The following is a 19,219-nucleotide window of genomic DNA, read 5'->3' as shown; positions in this document are numbered from 1 at the left end:
TAATTATGTTGAACCATCAAAATAATTACGTGGGGGGTTCAAGCATGACGATAATGATGCAAAAAGTTTTCTAGCAATCAATTTGAGCATCCTTGCATTACTTGATGGATGGTCTAATAAAATTCTTTTCAGATATATATCTACAGCTAAATTTGTAGTTCAACAAAATCATTCTTTCCGTGTGATTTGTTCCTTTTCAATTAGAATTCCAATTAATACAATCAGACTTTCTCTTTTTCTAGTATAGATACAAATCTGAAAATAATCATTGAACTGTCAAAATAATTATTTGGGGATGCTCAAGTATAACGATAATATTGATAATACCGCAGAGTTTTGACATTTTAGAACCTGTTTGATCCAATAAGATGGTCCAGTAAAATTATTAAATCTATATCTAGATTAAATTTTAGATACCTCAGTAAAACCGCTATTTCCGGATAGCAAACGAGCACGAGTACGTTGACTGCGTTTATTTCGATCGGGCAAAATCCCGGAATTTAACATTGTTCGTTCTTTTTCCGTGTTCCCATCTCGCTTCTTTCAACTAGCTGTTTCGACAATGCTCCATTCAGAAAACGCGATCGTGTGCGTGCATCGGTGTGCCCATGCCATCAAAAATGCAGTGAACGCGTTCGTTGTGCGTTCAACGAGACGCATGTCATGTAATTGCGTAATAGACATCGTTTGTAATTCCGCGAGCGACACGTATACAATTTTCCCACATTTAAAATATTCCGAGCTTTACGTGAATGTTTCCGCTGTGACGAAACAAACACTATTCAAACAAATATTTGTTAAAATTCAGTACGTTTTTCTCTCAGTGTAAATGACAGTTACTTAATTAATTAAACATCGAACATCGTTGTTATGGTAATTAAATGATTTCCACGACGAAGTTTCACATGACTATACGAGCGTACGCAAATTTCCGACACACACATTCCCCGGATCACTCTTCGCTTTCCACGTTCGAGCGGTCGAGTCGCCAAAGGAAGCTCTTGGTCTGCGAGTGCAGTGACGGAATCTCTATAAATAGAAACTAAAATGCACGAAACGACTGTGTCGATGCAAAAATGCAATCTGCGAATCGTTGTGGCGACCGAATCACGCTCCCCAATAAGAAACCTTATCTTTGCGATTTTTTTGTGACGGCTCTGAGATGACGTTTCATAACAAAAAAACCTATATATTTTTACGAAAGCTTATGTCCTGCAAATTTTTTATTTAACATGACATATGATGACATTAACACACATTCTACAATAAGCCATTAGTAATAAATCAGAAATCAAAAGCTAGAGAGAAATTAACTAATTAACTCTTGAACACCACACTGGGTTACGGTAATAACCCAGTCCGTTTGAAAAAAACGCGCGGCGTTTATGAACGGTCAGGAGTGTGGGAACAATGGGGGGAAAAAACTTTCTTTGCATTGATGCATTAGATCCCGGGATAAAAGCAAAGAAGACTCCAGGGTTACCGTAACCCATGTGTGGTGAAATCAGGTGGCGAAAATAGTGTGGTGTTCAAGAGTTAACAGTCAGTTACTCTTCTCACATTTGACTGTAATTAGTCAATTTCTAACTTCTGACTTCTGATTTATTACTAATGGCTTATTATAGAATGTGTGTTAATGTTACTGAAATTAACGTAATATCGAAATGGTGCATTCCGAGTGTCAGCAAGGCAGCAACGACGTAAATTAAAATCATATACATAAATAAGCGATTTTAAATTGATATAAGATTGGTATATTTTAAGTTTCGGTAAAACAACAACGACGTAAATTAATCACGCAAATGAGCGATTTTAAATAGATATAAGATTGGAACGGTGCACTCAAAATTGTAGCGAAACGACGACGTAAATTAATCACGCAAATGAACGATTCTAAATTGATTAACATTAATTAACATTAGATTTTAAATTGATATGATTAAATGGTTTTGGCAAGACAGCGATGCGACGATATAAATTAATCACGCAGATAAGCGATTTTATGTCGAGTCTCTTAAAACGCGAGCTACAAGTGATATTATCTATTTTCCTATGTCAAGTTTTTATCCTTTCACTTATTTTTTTGGTTGATTATATATATATATATATATATAATTTTTTTTATAATCTTTCGTGATCGATTTTATTGTATCTATATGTTATAACGACGCTTCTTATTCGGAAATCAATCTTGAATCACCGTCTTAAAATATTTATTAAATTGCATCTGCACGATAACGCATACGATCGATCTGTAGATTGCTAATCTCTCTAATCGCTCGACTATCGAGTCGCGAGACGGAACTCGTAACGTAAAACACTAACGATCGGTGAATCGTTATCACACAAAAAGAAAATGCATTTTTTTCCCTGACATATCGCAAATTGATACGTGGATTTCCAACGACTTTAATTGCGTTAACAATTGCCTTCGATCACGAGTAATTTCAATGCCGGACGTGTCCCATCAAATGAAACAGAATCCCTCTTTTAAACGAAATAAAATCTCTTTTAAAAGAGAGATGTAGGTATCAGAAATAAAACCTACCGCATATTGATACGATCGAGCGAAAATAAAAGAAAAATGAGGATACGAAGGCTATTCTTGTAAGTTCTCTTTAATCCTCTCGCGCGTCACAACTACGACAAATCAGACAAATTAGATTCATTTGTCCGTACAAAAGGATCGATATCGTCAATGTCAACCGTATTATTCGCGACCTACGCTTATTTCTATCGATCTTTCTCGCCGATGTACAATGTATAGCGTGCACAGTAATTCCGTTAATGTGTAATTCCCTCGAGAGACGACCTCGAGACGTACACAATACGCAGATGCCGGTTCGTAAACATATTGTTCGTATCGTCACTGATGTAAGTAAGCGTTCGAATTATCGTTCATGATTGGAAAGGAAAGCTTTTCGAAATCAATGTATATAAAGCCTGCGGCGTACGGTGCTTGTTTTCCTACTGGGGATCGCTTGCGTTTTAGTAAATTACTGGAATTACACCACGAAACGTAGAATTTCTAGCAATTTACCAAAAGCGATCCAGCAGGAAAACAAGCATTGTGTATTGCAGGCTTAAAGCTGCGTTCCATAAAGCGCATGATGTATCATTAGAACTATTCTTTTAACTGAACTTCTGCACGTTTAATATTTCTTTTTTTTTCTAATGCAAATGTGGAAAAAAAAGTGATTTCTATTATTAATTCTGATTAAAAATAGGTAAATGAGATAATCTAAATATCAAAAAGGTATAGCAAAAATGTTTTCTAGATTAATGAATTTTATTTTATTAATTTTTGAAAAATAAGAATTTAATGGACTCACGACGTTAGAAATGGCGTTAATTGTATAACATTTTTCATCAAAGATTAGTGTAGTTAATCTTGTCTTTAATTCCGCACTGAATTTAAATGTATAAACTAGTTATATTTTAAAGAATCTTATACAGCAGTTACAAAGCTGCTTTTTCTGTTGAGCGCAGTCATTTTATATCCTTGTTGTTCATTGAATGTTAAACAAAGTTTTTTAGCTAAACTTCTTGGGTGGGTGGGTTTGTGTTTGTTGTTTGTATGTGTTTTGTGCGCAGTTCATTTTTTCTGTTTTTCTGTCTAATACAACGTGGAAAGAGAAAGAGGAAAGATGAATTGTGCCAGAAGTTCAGCTAAAAAAAAAACAGGCCAAAGATAAATTAAATACATCATGCGCATTATACACACAGAAAAATATCATATTCTACATTAAGGAAAAGATACTTAAAAATTCATTTGGCGAAATTTATGTATTTCACAGAAATAAATATTTATTTAAATATGGCGAAATAAAATTTTATTCTTAGTAAATAAACTATCTATTGCATTTTTTTTATAATTAATAAGATATATTTGACAGAAATGAAATAATAACGAAATATATATTTCATAGAAATGTATATTTCGTTATTACAATAAAATTTTTTCATAACTATCCTAATAACACACATTATCTGAGATCCTGGAGATCTGGTCCTTAGGATGTTCAAAGGTATACGGATATCCTTTAGACATCCTATGGAGGTCTGTGTTGTAATAAATATCGAAGAAAACATCGTAAGTAACATTTGTTTCGCAATGCTTTGACATTTTTCTCTCAGTGTATTACTAAAAAAAATGATTACTCTACTTTTTTCTTTTCTAATCATCTTCACCAAAGAATATTTTCTTTATAATAGATAATCTTAAAATGTACTTATTACAAATATTAAAAAAACTCATTATTATGTATGTTCAAAATAAGAATTTATTTTCTTTTAAAGAACATTATAAAATTGATCGAAGAAACGACTTTATATAATAAGCAACAACACTATATATATATAGGATTCAGAATATATTTTGAAGAATAAATTTGTGATAAACTTATGATAAATATGAACTTTATTGGAATATATGAACTTTTGAAATAAGAGTAATTGTTACTTGGATACAATATGTATTTTTCTGTGTGCTCTTTATGGAACGTAGTGAGGCGTGTACACGAATTTATGCGTAGAGAGACGCGCGAGAGGGAGAACATAACCGGTGCGTCCTGAAAGGTTAAGTGTCTCGCGAGAGAGAGAGAGAAAGATAGACTATCGGAGTAGTCACTCGACATACCTGGTGGTGCTCTTGAAGAAGTTGTTGCTCTCGCGATTCATGAGCTCGCTGCGGAACCGCGACATCTCGTCCTCCATCTTCCTCATCTCAGCGTCGAAGCGCTCGCGTATGTTGGAGAACTCGGTGTCGATCACGCTGAAGTCACCGAGTTTGATGGGAATGTTGCGCTTGATACCACTGTCGGCCATGTTTTTTTTTCGCTCAGGCAGCACTTATGTGTCTCTTGTCACTGTAATCACTCGACGAGGACTCGCGCCGCGTCAGATACGATTCGATCGCGAATATGGATAACCGGTACTTGAATACTCTTTAACTCGGCACGTGTCACGTCCCGTGTCTCGTTCCTGTCTGAGGAATGAGCGCGGCTCGCCGGCGGCCGTTTAAATACCCGGCGACGCCGGCGAGGCCGCTTGTAGGTGTTCGGCTGCGCTCGGCCGCGCTCGGCTGACTTCGTCACCACGCGCACGCGGCCGCTCGGCGCTCGCGGCTCGGTCGGTTGTGAAACAACGCGGGTCAACGCGGCCGCGCCGGGCGGACGCTCGCGAGATTGACATGCACGATGACGGCTGACGGCCCTTAATTTAATTAGACGTTAATCGCCAAATAGCAGGAGCGTCGTTAGCGAAAAGATGACGGACATGAAATAGCGAAGCGTCCGTCGCCGCCTACTTCCTGCGCGGATCGATTTACTGTTTACGGACGCCGCTACTTTTTATACAAATTTAACGTACTTTTTCACGATGGAACTCTAATAGCACACTTTATTCGTTCTGCCGAATTTTAAGATATTTACTCGATGTATTCATGGTCGTTTATGTGAGTATATCGGTATATTAATGATAGATCCACTCTGATATTTTTTTTAAGAAGAGAAAAAACGGTGAAAAACGTTCTAAATGTTGATACTTTCAGTAAACTAGACCTGACGACTGATAAATTTAAGAGAATTGACTTCCTTCCCGTCGAGAAAATTCTCATTGAGGCCAGTGTTTTGATTTTCTGATACCCTGAGGGTGGACTTATTTTCGTATTACAACAAATAATACGTCACTCGAAAATGTGGTCTTGCTCTTAGAATTTGTTCATATAAAGACCGCGCGTAGGCGAGAACGGCACAAAACGAATCATCATTGTCCGCGCAACACAGCATGACTAATAAACTCGTGCAATCGTTTCCTTATAAACGACCCCCGCGAAAGAACAATCTCGTAAATTCCACGAGTCTCGAGAGAATTATTCGTATCTATTTATGGTTGATATAAGAAGGATGGAAATAAAGTGATCACAATGTGTGTAAAAATAAGTTTTCATTTTATGTAGTGGTTCCTAGTTCCTACAATTCTTCCAACAAAATTTTTAATATTTAAGACTTTTAAATTTCGTTTTAAAACACTGTCGTAAACGAGAATGAAGGTTCGTGTTAGTAAACATAAACTGAAAACAAAAGGAGTCGAGATGATGTAAGAGCCTTTGACGATTAGATGCAACGGCGAATACAATTTTTACGGTGCTGATCGTTTAATTAGACCGAATTAAAAGGTCTCTTTGAGGTCTCAATAACTCATTGGATGATCGACAAGACATCATTTAACGAGGTGATCCATCCATGAAGATTGTAATCGTCACCAATAAAATTTTAATTGAAAGATATTAACCTAATTTAGAAGACGGAGATCTATTTTTTAATTTTACAGCTTTTCTTTAAGTAAAATTTATAATTTATATTTCATTATATTTTTCTTCCTCCAAAGTATGATACTGTTTCAGCCATTATAATGACTTTCCTGTATATAAAAAGAACGATTTTGTTAAAGTATCTAAAAATTTAGCTAAATATAGATATGAAAATAAATTTTGTTGGGCTATTAAAACAATTATGTGAAACGCTCAAGCTACTTGCTGGAATGTCAAAACTTTTTGCAGTATTGCTCATCGTGTTTGAGCTTTTTACATGATTATTTTGATAGTCTAACAAAATTATTTTCAAATCTTTATCTATATATAGCCAAATTTTTAAATATTTCAGTAAAACCGTTCTTTCCTGTAAAGATTAAAATAATTTTACATTTTTGACGTTAAAACTTTCCCGAGAGCGTTAAAATTTTTAAGTAAAATTATATGACGGTTTATCTGACTGTCATCTTCAAAATCGTGAATCAAATTGATGAAACTGCGATCAGTATATAGAAGATATGGATTCTTAACATCAACAATGGCCGATTGGAAATTCTTCCCGCATTGCGTCCATCGAAAATTGGCAATCGCTCCGAGACGCGTCATCTAGTCGGGAATGTTAAAAAAGACTGTATGCGTCGTCACGAGAGAATTCTTTTACGGTATTGAAACCGAGTCTCGCGATGAGTGACGCCGACGCTATTTCGGCGCCTCCGTCACGAACTGCGTTCTCGCGTCTGAATGGAACGGCAACGTCACTATACGCCTCCGTATTCGTCCATACACAACACATTCGACATATACAGTCCTTAACCGGCCTCCACATACGCTCGTGTGAATTAGAACATCGCCGAAAAGTCTTCTCACGTCGAACTAAGTAATTGAATCAAAGGAAGGAACGGTTGCACAGATACTGATTTTTGAGCTGAAGGAAACTTGAGATTTTACAATGAAAATAAAATGTATCAATAAATATATACTACTTGAAAATATTACAAAGCGGCCAATGACGTTCTTCGAAGAAATGTAGCTCACGATGAAATTTTTAGACTGAATTTCTTCATCTGCCCTAGAAATTCGAAGCAACGTCGCTAAACTGTTAAACACGTTTCTCTCACCGCGAAGATGATTTTCGTCTCGAGCCCACACAAGGACTTAATAAGGGCTTCTTTGAGTATCTCACGTATCCAGTAATAAAAGAGAGGAATAAAAGATGCTGATCACGACTAACGAGATCATCGAGGTTGATGTTAAAGTGTGTCAATGTCGTCGCTCTTGTATCTCCAGGTGAGATTCTTTACGAGGCGACGGACTTCCTCTCTCATTTTTAAAACGTCGACGAAAGCAGACAGTTGCCATCGATGTGAGAGAAAAGGAAACCTGACTGGTGTGACGTCACCTCCATGAGACTTATGCCGATCGATAAAAGGCGTCACAGGTTCCTAATATGGATCGAAGATAAGGCTGTCGTGCATAATAACCTTCTCGCTCGATCCTTCCCATAATTGCGCAAGATTTCGTTACGGAGAACGTCATGATACGTCTTTAAGACGTCTTACAGTTAATAACGTCATTGTTTTAATTAATAACGAATTCAGTTGAACGTACACTGAAAGAAAAGATTTGCTGAATATAGCATAGCATTTTTAACTGACATTGCGGATAAATTCTATACTGACGTTGCAGTCAATTAAAAATGCTATGCAATCTAATTTGCTGCAGCAGCCAATTTTTTCTTTCAGTGTAAAAATGCGCATTAATGTATATTAAAGTCGTACATCGATTTAATTTTTTATGTAAAAGTATGAGTAATTATAAGTAATGATGTATCGTTTTATCCTACTTCGATATTCGGTAAACAACAAGGAAAAAATGATATATTATGCGTATCATGCATGAAACGGAGTACACTCGCAGTCGCGATGTGTACATCCTATTTTGGTTCACATATTTATTATTATAGGACGAAAATGTTACAAGTGATCGATCAATTCGTTGTCGTATCCTCGACATTGAATTACGAGAAGGGGTGATCGACGGTCGAAGGAATCGAATGGTCGGCGAATGCCTTCGAACGAATCTGGCTTCGGATTCTATGCCCGTCTCGGATTTTGTCAGCTAATAATAGCCCGGTGGAGCGCATACCGTTGAGCTACTATCTTTTCGGCGACGTCAGTTTGCTTGTTTTCCTCGTCTACGTACCGAGCTATGAATAATTGTCCAATCTCTTGCAGGCCGACGTCGGGAAACACGAGATACATAATGAAGAAACGACGCGGATATCACGAATTATTGAGAATTTTTGTTAAAACGTTGGGCATTCAAGAGTATGTATATGAAAAGTACGATTTTGCTGAAGTTAAATCTAAAAATTTATAGCTAGATATATTTTGCTAAATTTAAAGATACACTATTTTGTTAAATTTTTAGATATAGATCTTTGAAAATATAATTTTGTTGGATTATTAAAATAATTATGTAGAACTCTCAATTCTTGGTTATTTGAATGTGTCAAAACTTTTTACGTTAGTCATCACGCTTGAATTTTCTACAGAATTATTTTGATGGTCTAACAAAATTATTTTCAGATTTGTAAAACTTTCTGAAACTTTTAGAGTGATTCTCACTCCAAAGAGTGAGTTTAGAGTGAAATCTCAAGGTGGGATCACAGTCTTGCATAACGTATAATGCATAAGGCATAAATGCATAATGAGTTTTCTACAATAAGCTATTACCTAAGCTTTATGTCCTAAGCCATAAGAAATTGACTGATCATAGTCGATTATTCTAGACATTCGACTGTGATTGATCAATTTTTTACGGCTTAAAGACATAAACTTAGATAATCGCTTATTATAGAAAGCCTATAAGAAAATGAACCAATTAAAGTCCTTCATTACTTTCCTTTTCATAAAATAAAAGACTGATTGGTTGAGTTTCTTACGTTTTTTGCATTCTACATTATGCAAAGATCTGTGCTCTGGACTTCACGCTTAAAGATTAAAAATTGAGTTACTCTTTTTCAAAAATTTTCACTCTTCAGAGTGAAGTTCGACTCCAAAGAATTTAAAGAGTAATCTAACTTAAATTTTTAGATATATTTCAGCAAAATCGTTCTTTCCGTGCACAAATTCCATTCTTTTTAATGCAAGCCTCTGCAAGGACGTGAATGCAATATGTATGTTAGCACGAAATTGCATAAGACAACCTTATCGTTAATGAAACGAATTGTTGGACGACATGCGCATAGCGATCGTATTGCCATTCCGCAGTTTCTTATCTAACGCTGATCAATCATCAAGTCTATAAATTAACATGGTCAATTATCCAATGTCACCGCCGTGAATAAACTCACACGTAACGCGGTGACAGGTAATCGCGAATAAAGAGTTGTATAATTATAAGCGCTCTCTCGCATTAAATAATTCTCACAAATTCCCACGAAGTTACTCTCGTCATTCATTTCTGCAATATATAATTTAACATTTTTTTCTTTTGTAATGGCTGGATAAATATACATGTATTAATAAATGAAAGATATATACGTACATATAATATATATTTTTATATATTTTATAATTTTGATATAACTATGTGTATTTCTAAATATTTTCTATTTGTATAATAATATAATTTATTTATTTCGTGCTCGCGTATATAATAATGTGTTTTATTAAATCATGTTTAAAAAATGCGTATTCTAAATTTTTAAACACTTATTTTTAGAACACATACTGAGAACAAAACGTTTCGAATAAAACCTGATATTTTCGTCTTCTTTTTTCAGATCATTTTTACCATCCGTTTTGATTGCTTTTTATTCCAGTTACAACATTTGCCGCGAGAGGCGTAAGCGTACAGCTGATTTTTCACCTGAAATCTGAAATTGATCACCAAGATTGGGAAACACGTGGTTACATCGTTACGTTACATGTGCTACGTCAACCAACATCGATCATGAGGAACAATGCGAGGAATGTGAAAGATAAAGGTCGAACTGAGAAAGGTGACATTGAAAATAAGCATCGGGAGAAGAAATTCGACAAAAAGAAGTACAGATTACAGAAGTATAGCAACAAGTATAAAAGTATGTGTACGATGTACGCCACAAATAGGTTAAGTTTATTGTTTATTTAAAATTTGCTTTCTTGTACTAGTTAATCAATGGGAAGAGAGGAGGAAGAAGGCTGTGTTACGCGAATATTATAAAGAACTCAAGAAGGATCAGCAGAATTCCACGGGAACGTCGTCAAATTTAAGTAATACATCCAAAAATGCGAATGAGACTAGGTATGTAAAGTACTTGGAATCTATTCAGAATCTACAACTTGAAATCTAATATTGATCAATTTATTTACGTATGTAAACAGCCAATTGAAGAAGAGCAATGCTTTTTTCAAAGCTAAGCGAGAATATCAGCGAAAGCAGGAAGAAAAAAAGAGCAGGCTAGAGAATGCTGTTCGTATAAAGGCAGAACGAGAGGAAGCCCTGAAGAAGTATAGAGAGAAGAAATTACAAAATTACAAGGTGTTATCGAAGAAGACGAAGAAGGGACAGCCTGTTATGAAGGGCAGGATAGAAATGTTGCTGGAAAAAATACAGCAAATAACGTAATGTACAATCGTCTCTTTATCTTCGATTAGACTGATCCAGGATATGGTCAAAGTCTCACTACAAATTCTTTGAAGCTTTTGACCAATTAAAGATTATTTCGAAACATTTGTAGCATCATGTTGACTGTACTCCTAAACACACCGTTGCACAATGGAGCATTATAGAAATAGTAAAATGTTTTCAATTTGTATATGATGTATATTGTATGTTACACAATGTAATATGTATAGGATGTTCCAACAGTGACACATTTTCTTCAAATTTCATTAAATTTTTGTCACACGAGATTGCTTCCATATATTTGTAGTATTATCTTTTATATAACTATATCATTTGTAAACTAGAGAGTGACAATTTCGTGTGCAATTACTCATTAAATTATAACGGAGGGAATAGGAATGAGGTAAAATAAATAGAATTATTAAAAAATTATTTAATTCCTTGCTTTATTTAATTCTCTCAAAATAACATCATTTGCTGATGAAACAATACTTTTACATTTTTTACAAAATAAGTTGCAATTCCGAATTAAATATATTTGAAGTGAAAAAGTATTCATTTAATTCATAATTGATTTTTATATATCTTTATTCTTACAATAAGCTATTACCTAAGCTTAAGTCGTAAGAAATTGCTCAGTCAGTCAAATGTGAGAAGAATAATCAACTATAGTTGATCAATTTCTTATCATTAAAAATTTAAAGATTAGGTAATGGCTTGTCGTAGAAAACTCATGAGACCATCTTAAGATGTCATAAGAAGAGAATAGGACCTTAAGACGGTCTTAAAATAAGAATCAACAATGAATATCGGTCTACGGTTTTGGTCAAATCAATCGATTATTCCCATCGATGCGGCGACCCTTCGCATTCAATCCCGAGGCCACGGACGAAGCGAAGAAACTGGAAGAGACCGTGGGCTTGAACCGACGTGCCCTTTCGCGGCGATCAATCGCGGGTGACCGCCTCGGCGGTTCGAAATACGAAATTCCACGCGCCAGCATGGATCGCGCGTGCGCGCTGGCATTTTGACGAGCGGCCGTCGCTCGTCGTCGGACGACGCGACACGGGCTAGTCGACGGTTGCAAATGGCGACAGCCACGAAGTGAGTCTCTGGCACGGGCTCGCGACTAGTTCCACGCCTACCGTGCGCCCCGCGAGCGAGAGCGAGCCGTGCGCCGAACGCAGCCCCAGCGCCCAGAGATCGGTACGTAGCCTAAGTGAACCCGGCGACGTCCAGCGACTCGCGGCACTCGCGGCACTCGCGGCTCCCCCCCCTCCCCCCCGGCTGCGGCGAGGACTCGCAGCGACTCGCGGCCAACTCGCGGCGCCCTTGGAACTTGGAATCCTGGCGGATCCTCCGCGCGCACGACAGCTCTCGCTCGACGAAGGTACCGTCTTCGTATCGTCTCTTCTTCCTCCGAGATTCTTCTCCCCTTCTTCGATCGATACGTCGTCGTGAGATCGTCTGCCTTCCCGGATCCGTCCCCCGTCGATTTCGACGGTCGCGTACGTGTCCTCTCCCCCCTTCCCATCTCTTCCCCTCGCTAGCCGGGACGGATCTCCGGGTGCCGCATCGCTGTCAAGAATCACCGTCGGTATTCGCGGTGCGGAGTACTGCAGAGCCGCGTCGCCGGCTCCGATCACTCGACGAATTTAATAATCGTGAATACGACGATCGCGTCTCTTCCGAGCGGCTCCGACGGCTGAACTTTATATTCCGGAGCTCCGCTCGACGCCACGTATATACGAGATACTCCGTTTCCCCGATTAGCACGCTCAGAGAGAGAGAGAGAGAGAGAGAGAGAGAGAGAGAGAGAGAGAGAGAGAAAGAGAGTGAGTGAGTGAGAGAAGAAGGAGAAATTAGTTTTGCGATTGTAAAAGACGGCACGTATAGGAGCGCGCGGCGATAGGAGCGATCGCGGCCGTCCCGTCGTTGCGTCACGTCGTTTTCAGTGAGCGAAACAAATACCAATTACAGTATATCTGCGTCGGAGCTGGTCGGAGCGCGATCTCTAAGCGTCTCAGATTGGAGGGGAATGAACGTCCGAGTGTCCTCACATAGCTCTCGCTCTCATTCACAGGTAGTCTTGAGCAGAACGAGGCAAGATGCCGGCCGTCAGAGGAGATGGTATGCGTGGATTGGCGGTATTCATATCGGACATCAGGAATTGTAAGTAACCGTCACCGTGTGACAGTGTTCTATATTTTTCCATCAATAATACTCGTACTTCACATTTAATTGCTGAATTATATAATGTGATTGTCGGCATTGTAAATCATTCCCAATTGTTGCTATTCTTCCTTCAAATACCGCTAATCTTGTATTTGATGCTATTAATGACATTTCATTCCTCGAGTGATAATGTGCCATTGAAACTGAAATTGTATGTGACGTGTTTAACATTGTGAGGAGCAGGAGAAAGGGGGCGGTTCTGATATAGGCCTATCTTCTTGTGATATAGCTTGACTCTCAATATCAATCTACCACACATTAGCTAAACGTTTATTAAAAACGAACGCTGGTCTTCTTAAGATATTTATAGAAGGCACAATTGTATAGTGTTTTACGTATCATTATGCATATTATTTATTTATATAACTATCCACGTTTCTGAGCTAAAAAGATTGCTCTTGATAAGTCATTTGGCAATTGTCATTATTTTTCATATCGAGTATTTCTACTGATGTATTATTTTTGATCGATATTTACAATAAAAAATCCTTGCATATTTTTAGCCGAAATATAAATGAGGATATTACAACAGAAAAGTTTTATTCTAATACATACTTTATTTTCTTGTCACAAACGTATCTTATTATTGTATTATATAAGATATATTTGTGTGTAAAGGATGATACGTACACTTGCGCAGTCTTTTCTTTTTTAAAACATACTAATATTACTAGGCAAAAGTAAAGAGGCAGAAATTAAGAGAATTAACAAGGAACTAGCAAACATACGCAGCAAGTTTAAAGGAGACAAAACACTCGATGGATATCAGAAAAAGAAATATGTTTGCAAGCTGTTATTCATTTTCCTTCTTGGCCATGATATCGACTTTGGACATATGGAAGCTGTCAATCTACTTTCATCAAATAAATATTCAGAGAAACAAATTGTAAGTAAGACAATCGGTCTAGCAATCTGCAATATGCACAATAATGTAGTGGATGATGTTACTGTCTAACTTATATAATTCTAGGGATATCTTTTCATATCGGTCCTAGTGAACACTAATAGTGATCTGATTAAGTTAATCATACAAAGTATAAAAAATGATCTCGCCTCACGCAATCCAATTCATGTTAATTTGGCGCTGCAATGCATCGCCAATATCGGTAGTAAGGAAATGGCGGAAGCCTTCGGCAATGAAATTCCAAAATTGCTTGTCTCAGGGTACGACATATTGTATTTGTTGCTTTATATAGCCATGCCGATAGCTTGTATCAGATATTCGTAGAGTTTTCGAATATTTGTTCTATAGAGATACCATGGACGTTGTGAAACAAAGTGCTGCACTGTGTCTACTACGACTATTGCGGACAGCTCCCGATGTCGTACCAGGCGGTGAATGGACGTCGCGTATAGTTCATCTGTTGAACGACCAACATCTGGGCGTTGTAACAGCCGCAGCATCACTCATAGACGCTCTCGTAAAAAGAAATCCCGACGAATACAAAGGCTGCGTTAGTCTTGCAGTTTCGAGATTAAGTAGAGTACGTTACTGAAGTAAAAATTTATCGTACGATAATAAGAATATTATTTAACATTTTTTTCTGCGATTTTGTAGATTGTTACGTCGAGTTATACAGATCTGCAAGATTATACGTATTATTTTGTACCAGCCCCATGGTTATCTGTCAAGTTATTACGTCTGCTGCAGAACTATACACCACCAGGTATTTAATTCCACAATGCATGGAGTACATTGTATGTAGAAATACAATACGTTGTAGGATATATTTATACGGAATTTATATTTCTGCAGCCGAAGATCCAGGTGTGAGAGGCAGATTAAACGAATGTCTAGAAACAATATTAAACAAAGCTCAAGAACCACCCAAGTCGAAGAAGGTCCAGCACTCAAACGCGAAAAATGCTGTACTCTTTGAAGCCATTAGTTTAATTATTCACAACGATAGTGAGCCGAATCTCCTTGTACGAGCATGCAACCAACTTGGTCAATTTTTATCGAACCGTGAGACCAATTTGCGATACCTGGCACTCGAATCTATGTGCCATTTGGCTACTTCAGAATTCTCGCACGAAGCCGTAAAGAAACACCAAGAAGTAGTCATATTATCAATGAAGATGGAGAAGGACGTTTCTGTGAGACAGCAAGCAGTAGACCTATTATATGCCATGTGTGATAAAAGCAATGCCGAAGAGATTGTCCAGGAAATGCTAAATTATTTGGAGACAGCTGATTACTCGATTAGAGAAGAAATGGTCCTTAAAGTAGCGATTCTAGCGGAAAAATATGCGACCGATTATACTTGGTATGTTGATGTTATCCTAAATCTGATTAGGATAGCAGGCGATTATGTATCCGAGGAAGTTTGGTATCGAGTTATTCAAATTGTTATCAATCGAGATGATGTTCAGGGCTATGCTGCGAAAACCGTTTTTGAGGTAAAATATATATATTTTTCCTTTTGTTAAAATTATTCGACATTCTGTATATGTGCTATGTGTTGCAGGCTCTGCAAGCACCCGCTTGTCACGAAAATATGGTTAAAGTCGGTGGTTATATACTTGGAGAATTTGGTAATCTCATAGCTGGTGACCAACGGTCTTCTCCAGCTGTTCAGTTTCAACTACTACATTCCAAAGTAAGTACATATATTTTTATTTTCGGAAATTGTCCATATATATATATATATATATATATTTATACACACACACATATACACACACATCTACATATGTATCTTTTGCAGTATCATTTATGCTCTCCTATGACTCGAGCATTGCTGCTTTCGACGTATATAAAATTTGTCAATCTGTTCCCCGAAATACGAAGTCAGATCCAAGATGTCTTTAGGCAGCATAGTAATTTACGTAGCGCAGACGCTGAGTTGCAACAAAGAGCATCAGAATACCTGCAATTGAGTATTATTGCTTCAACTGATGTCTTGGTATGTAACATGTAACAATTAAAAATGTGAAATTCGTCATTGATGTATCCGTTTCTGTAGGCCACCGTATTGGAAGAAATGCCAGCATTCCCCGAAAGGGAATCCTCCATTCTTGCAGTTTTAAAGAAGAAGAAGCCGGGTCGAGTACCGGAGAACGAAATTAGAGAAAGCAAGAGTCCAGCGCCAAACACTAATCATCACACTGAACCTCCTGCTGCTGCTACAACCGTGACGGTTAACAATTCTTCTGCTGATTTGCTAGGATTGTCAACTCCACCTTCCTCGCAACCGTCTAGTAATACAGGCGTATTGCTTGATGTTTTGGGAGATATTTATAACATGCCAAATAAACTTGGTACTACCAACGGCACCCAAAATACATACAATCCTAAAAAGTAAAATATATTATGCGATGAGAGATTTTTATATAATTATAATATTTTTTGTTTTATATTTGTAATTATTATTCTGATTGTATTTTTCAGATTTGTTTGTAAGAATAATGGTGTTTTGTTCGAGAATGACTTGATACAAATCGGTGTAAAATCGGAGTTTAGACAAAATCTTGGACGTGTAGGTCTTTTTTATGGAAACAAAACGCAATATGCTTTGCACAGTTTTCAACCGCAACTATCTTGGACAGACGAAAATCAAGCAAAGTTAGCTGTACAAGTAAAACCCGTTGATCCTATATTGGAAGCTGGAGCTCAGATCCAGCAAATGATCAATGCAGAATGTATTGACGATTATAATGGTACGTTATTATTATGATATTTTTACAAATTTTTAATAATTAATATTGGAACCTGTTCCATTACACGTAGTATTTCCTATTTATAGATTCGCCGAGCATGATTATCTCCTTCATTTACAATAATGTGCCACAGAAGATCACAATGAAGTTACCATTAACAATTAATAAGTTCTTCGAACCAACAGAAATGAATGGGGAATCGTTCTTTGCAAGATGGAAAAATCTTGGCGGGTATGTGATATGATTGCAACACACTTAAGGGGGAGAGAGACGTGAGGTTTTTTAAAATAGTTCCATAAATTTATTTCCACATTAAATTTATTTTCAGAACGAATCAACAACGATCACAAAAGATTTTCAAAGCGCAACAACCTATGGATCTAACACAAGTACGCACGAAACTACAAGGATTTGGAATGCAACTGCTTGATGGCATTGATCCGAATCCCGATAACTTTGTCTGCGCTGGTATCGTTCATATGAGGGCGCAGCAAGTGGGTTGCCTGTTGCGTCTTGAACCTAATAAACAAGCCCAGGTAATGTTCAACTCTTGAAAGATTCAATATCGTAATAAGCATGATAATTTGTGTTTTTATTTAACTGCACATTTCTGCTTGCAGATGTTCCGTTTAACAGTACGTTCGAGTAAAGAATCCATGTCGGTAGAGATCTGTGACCTGCTGGTGGACCAATTTTAAACGGCCTAGCAGGCGTAAATATTATCGAAAAATTAGCACTACGTCGTGAGAGGACATATCATTATCGAACGATGATGTCATCTCGCGTCGTTCAAAAAGATATTGATGGTTATTTGTTAAGAAATATTTGCGTTGTACCCAAGCTTACACTCATAACGCTCTTATCTAAGATCTATATCTTCGTGTAGGTAGTTTCGTGTCACTATATATCATTTTATTGAAGAGGCATAAGTTTGAATCAGGACTATCGAAATTAAGTATTGAAAAAAACGAGGGATATGTATATGAACTGGCTATGACAGACAGTATTATCTCATAATCGAGAATACTAAGGTGTGGATCTGTTTCGAATGTATCTACATCTTATATTACAATCTACAATTTAAGCGGATGAAGCGAGAATGCGAAATGGAGAAAGGCAATGAAGAAGCTAGATTAGCTATGGATATGTACGTATTGTAGAAACACTCGAGCCGCATTATAGAAACAAAGCATATAAGATTTTTTTACTCAGTTTTATAATACAAGTTTCCCTCCGTATCGTTGCAATTTATATATGTTAAAACATCGATAATCACTTCGATTATTCAAAGTAGAACATTTCTCTTTGCATATCATTTTCTTTTGTATCGTTTTATACCTACGCATCATGAGTTTTGTTCATATTCACGAATTGCTTGCATTGATATTTTGCCATGAGATTGCCGCGTGAGCGAGAGTAGATTTGGGCACAATGACAGTAGTTGTATAATATGAGCTGTTTATCTAGATACCCTTATATTTAACGGAGCTGCGAATTAATTATTGTGTACAATTAATAGTTTATATTTAATTGTCTTTGTCCTGATCTTGAGTTTGAACAATGTCCTAGATTGATCTAGATTTTCTGTATCATTGATATTGATTAGAGTATAAATCCATGGCTGGTCATTTCTATGTTTGCAAAATGAGATGGGAGATATATCGTATTATAGTATATTATTATTAAAAATTGAATGTCTACAGGTTAATTATTTGTAACTATAGAAGTACGTTTTATTATCTTCAGAGTCTTGCGTAAGATGTATATTTAGTAGAGTGTACAACTCTGTACAGATAATATTTGAAGTTAATAATATGTTGATTATGATAATAACAGCGGGAAGAGAGCAGCTCTAATTATGATTTAAATATCGCTTTATAACGATCGGTGACGTGTTACCGACTTTGTAAAGTCTTACACAATTGTACATATAAAATTGATTATAAATGGCTATAAATATTTTCAGGATAGATTGCGCTATTCATAGCCATACAAGCTCAAATTTGTTTCTTATTCTTCAATTATGTTTTATTGTTCAGGGAAGTAAGATGTATATTTTTCATATTCATATAGTGTAAATCCATGTGTCTAATGTTCCCATTATATTTCTTTTCTTTTATATTATAGTGTATTAGCTGTATTTTAATTATAGTGTATACAGGTCGAGAGAACACGGCGCTATCAGTTTTTACGACTTGATTTAATGAGATTTTATTATCATCATTATTACCTTCTCTCCCTTTTTTAAATATTATTTGACACGATAGAATATTTTACTATTAGATATATGATTATAATTGTCGTTATAAATCATAAGCAATGTGAAACGAAACATGGGCGTTTTATATTTTCACTTCTCTCGTTCTCATAAAACAGTTAATATTTCAAAGACTGTTA

The 19,219-nt window shown here is 36.6% G+C and overlaps 3 protein-coding genes across 8 annotated transcripts in view; 2 read left to right on the top strand and 1 right to left on the bottom strand.

Annotated features, from left to right (window-relative positions):
- Positions 1-5,015, bottom strand: part of LOC108758793 (alpha-crystallin A chain) — a 23,020-nt gene extending 18,005 nt beyond the window's left edge. For both annotated transcript variants that reach the window (XM_018503916.1, XM_018503917.1), the window contains exon 1: positions 4,640-5,015. In XM_018503916.1, coding sequence (XP_018359418.1) covers positions 4,640-4,827 — 188 coding nt within the window. In that variant the 5' untranslated portion in view covers positions 4,828-5,015. The remainder of the gene's footprint in view (positions 1-4,639) is intronic.
- The window catches only part of LOC108758794 (thyroid transcription factor 1-associated protein 26 homolog), a 17,251-nt gene extending 5,926 nt beyond the window's left edge, over positions 1-11,325 (top strand). Inside the window, exons 1-4 of one of the 2 annotated variants that reach the window (XM_018503920.1) lie at positions 9,614-9,685; positions 10,140-10,400; positions 10,471-10,603; positions 10,684-11,325. In XM_018503920.1, coding sequence (XP_018359422.1) covers positions 10,271-10,400; positions 10,471-10,603; positions 10,684-10,927 — 507 coding nt within the window. In that variant the 5' untranslated portion in view covers positions 9,614-9,685; positions 10,140-10,270 and the 3' untranslated portion in view covers positions 10,928-11,325. Of the gene's footprint in view, positions 1-9,613; positions 9,686-10,139; positions 10,401-10,470; positions 10,604-10,683 lie in introns of those variants that run through there. The other variant, XM_018503918.1, reaches the window with a different exon arrangement.
- Positions 10,895-19,219, top strand: AP-2alpha (adaptor protein complex 2, subunit alpha). 4 transcript variants are annotated; one of them, XM_018503915.1, is made up of 14 exons: positions 10,895-10,923; positions 13,011-13,099; positions 13,837-14,048; positions 14,133-14,326; positions 14,415-14,646; positions 14,721-14,829; positions 14,919-15,562; positions 15,631-15,762; positions 15,871-16,068; positions 16,129-16,463; positions 16,554-16,822; positions 16,909-17,053; positions 17,151-17,358; positions 17,443-19,219. In XM_018503915.1, exons 2-14 carry the CDS (start codon positions 13,036-13,038, stop codon positions 17,518-17,520), a joined length of 2,820 nt encoding a protein of 939 aa, XP_018359417.1. In that variant the 5' UTR covers positions 10,895-10,923; positions 13,011-13,035; the 3' UTR covers positions 17,521-19,219. The 4 variants fall into 4 exon arrangements, with proteins under 4 accessions (XP_018359417.1, XP_018359414.1, XP_018359416.1 ...); XM_018503912.1 differs by lacking the exon at positions 10,895-10,923 and adding an exon at positions 11,861-12,133; XM_018503914.1 differs by lacking the exon at positions 10,895-10,923 and adding an exon at positions 12,247-12,317.

This window comes from Trachymyrmex cornetzi, unplaced genomic scaffold (genome assembly GCF_001594075.2).
Source record: "Trachymyrmex cornetzi isolate Tcor2-1 unplaced genomic scaffold, Tcor1.1 scaffold16, whole genome shotgun sequence".
NCBI lineage: Eukaryota > Metazoa > Arthropoda > Insecta > Hymenoptera > Formicidae > Trachymyrmex > Trachymyrmex cornetzi.
This window is presented reverse-complemented; position numbering and strand designations above follow the sequence as displayed.

Coding starts and splice junctions, on each gene's coding strand:
- AP-2alpha (XM_018503915.1), top strand. CDS start 13,036: ATGCCGGCCGTCAGAGGAGATGGTATGCGTGGATTGGCGGTATTCATA. Junction 14,830..14,918: donor GCAGAACTATACACCACCAG/GTATTTAATTCC, acceptor ATATTTCTGCAG/CCGAAGATCCAGGTGTGAGA. Junction 16,069..16,128: donor TTGCTTCAACTGATGTCTTG/GTATGTAACATG, acceptor CCGTTTCTGTAG/GCCACCGTATTGGAAGAAAT.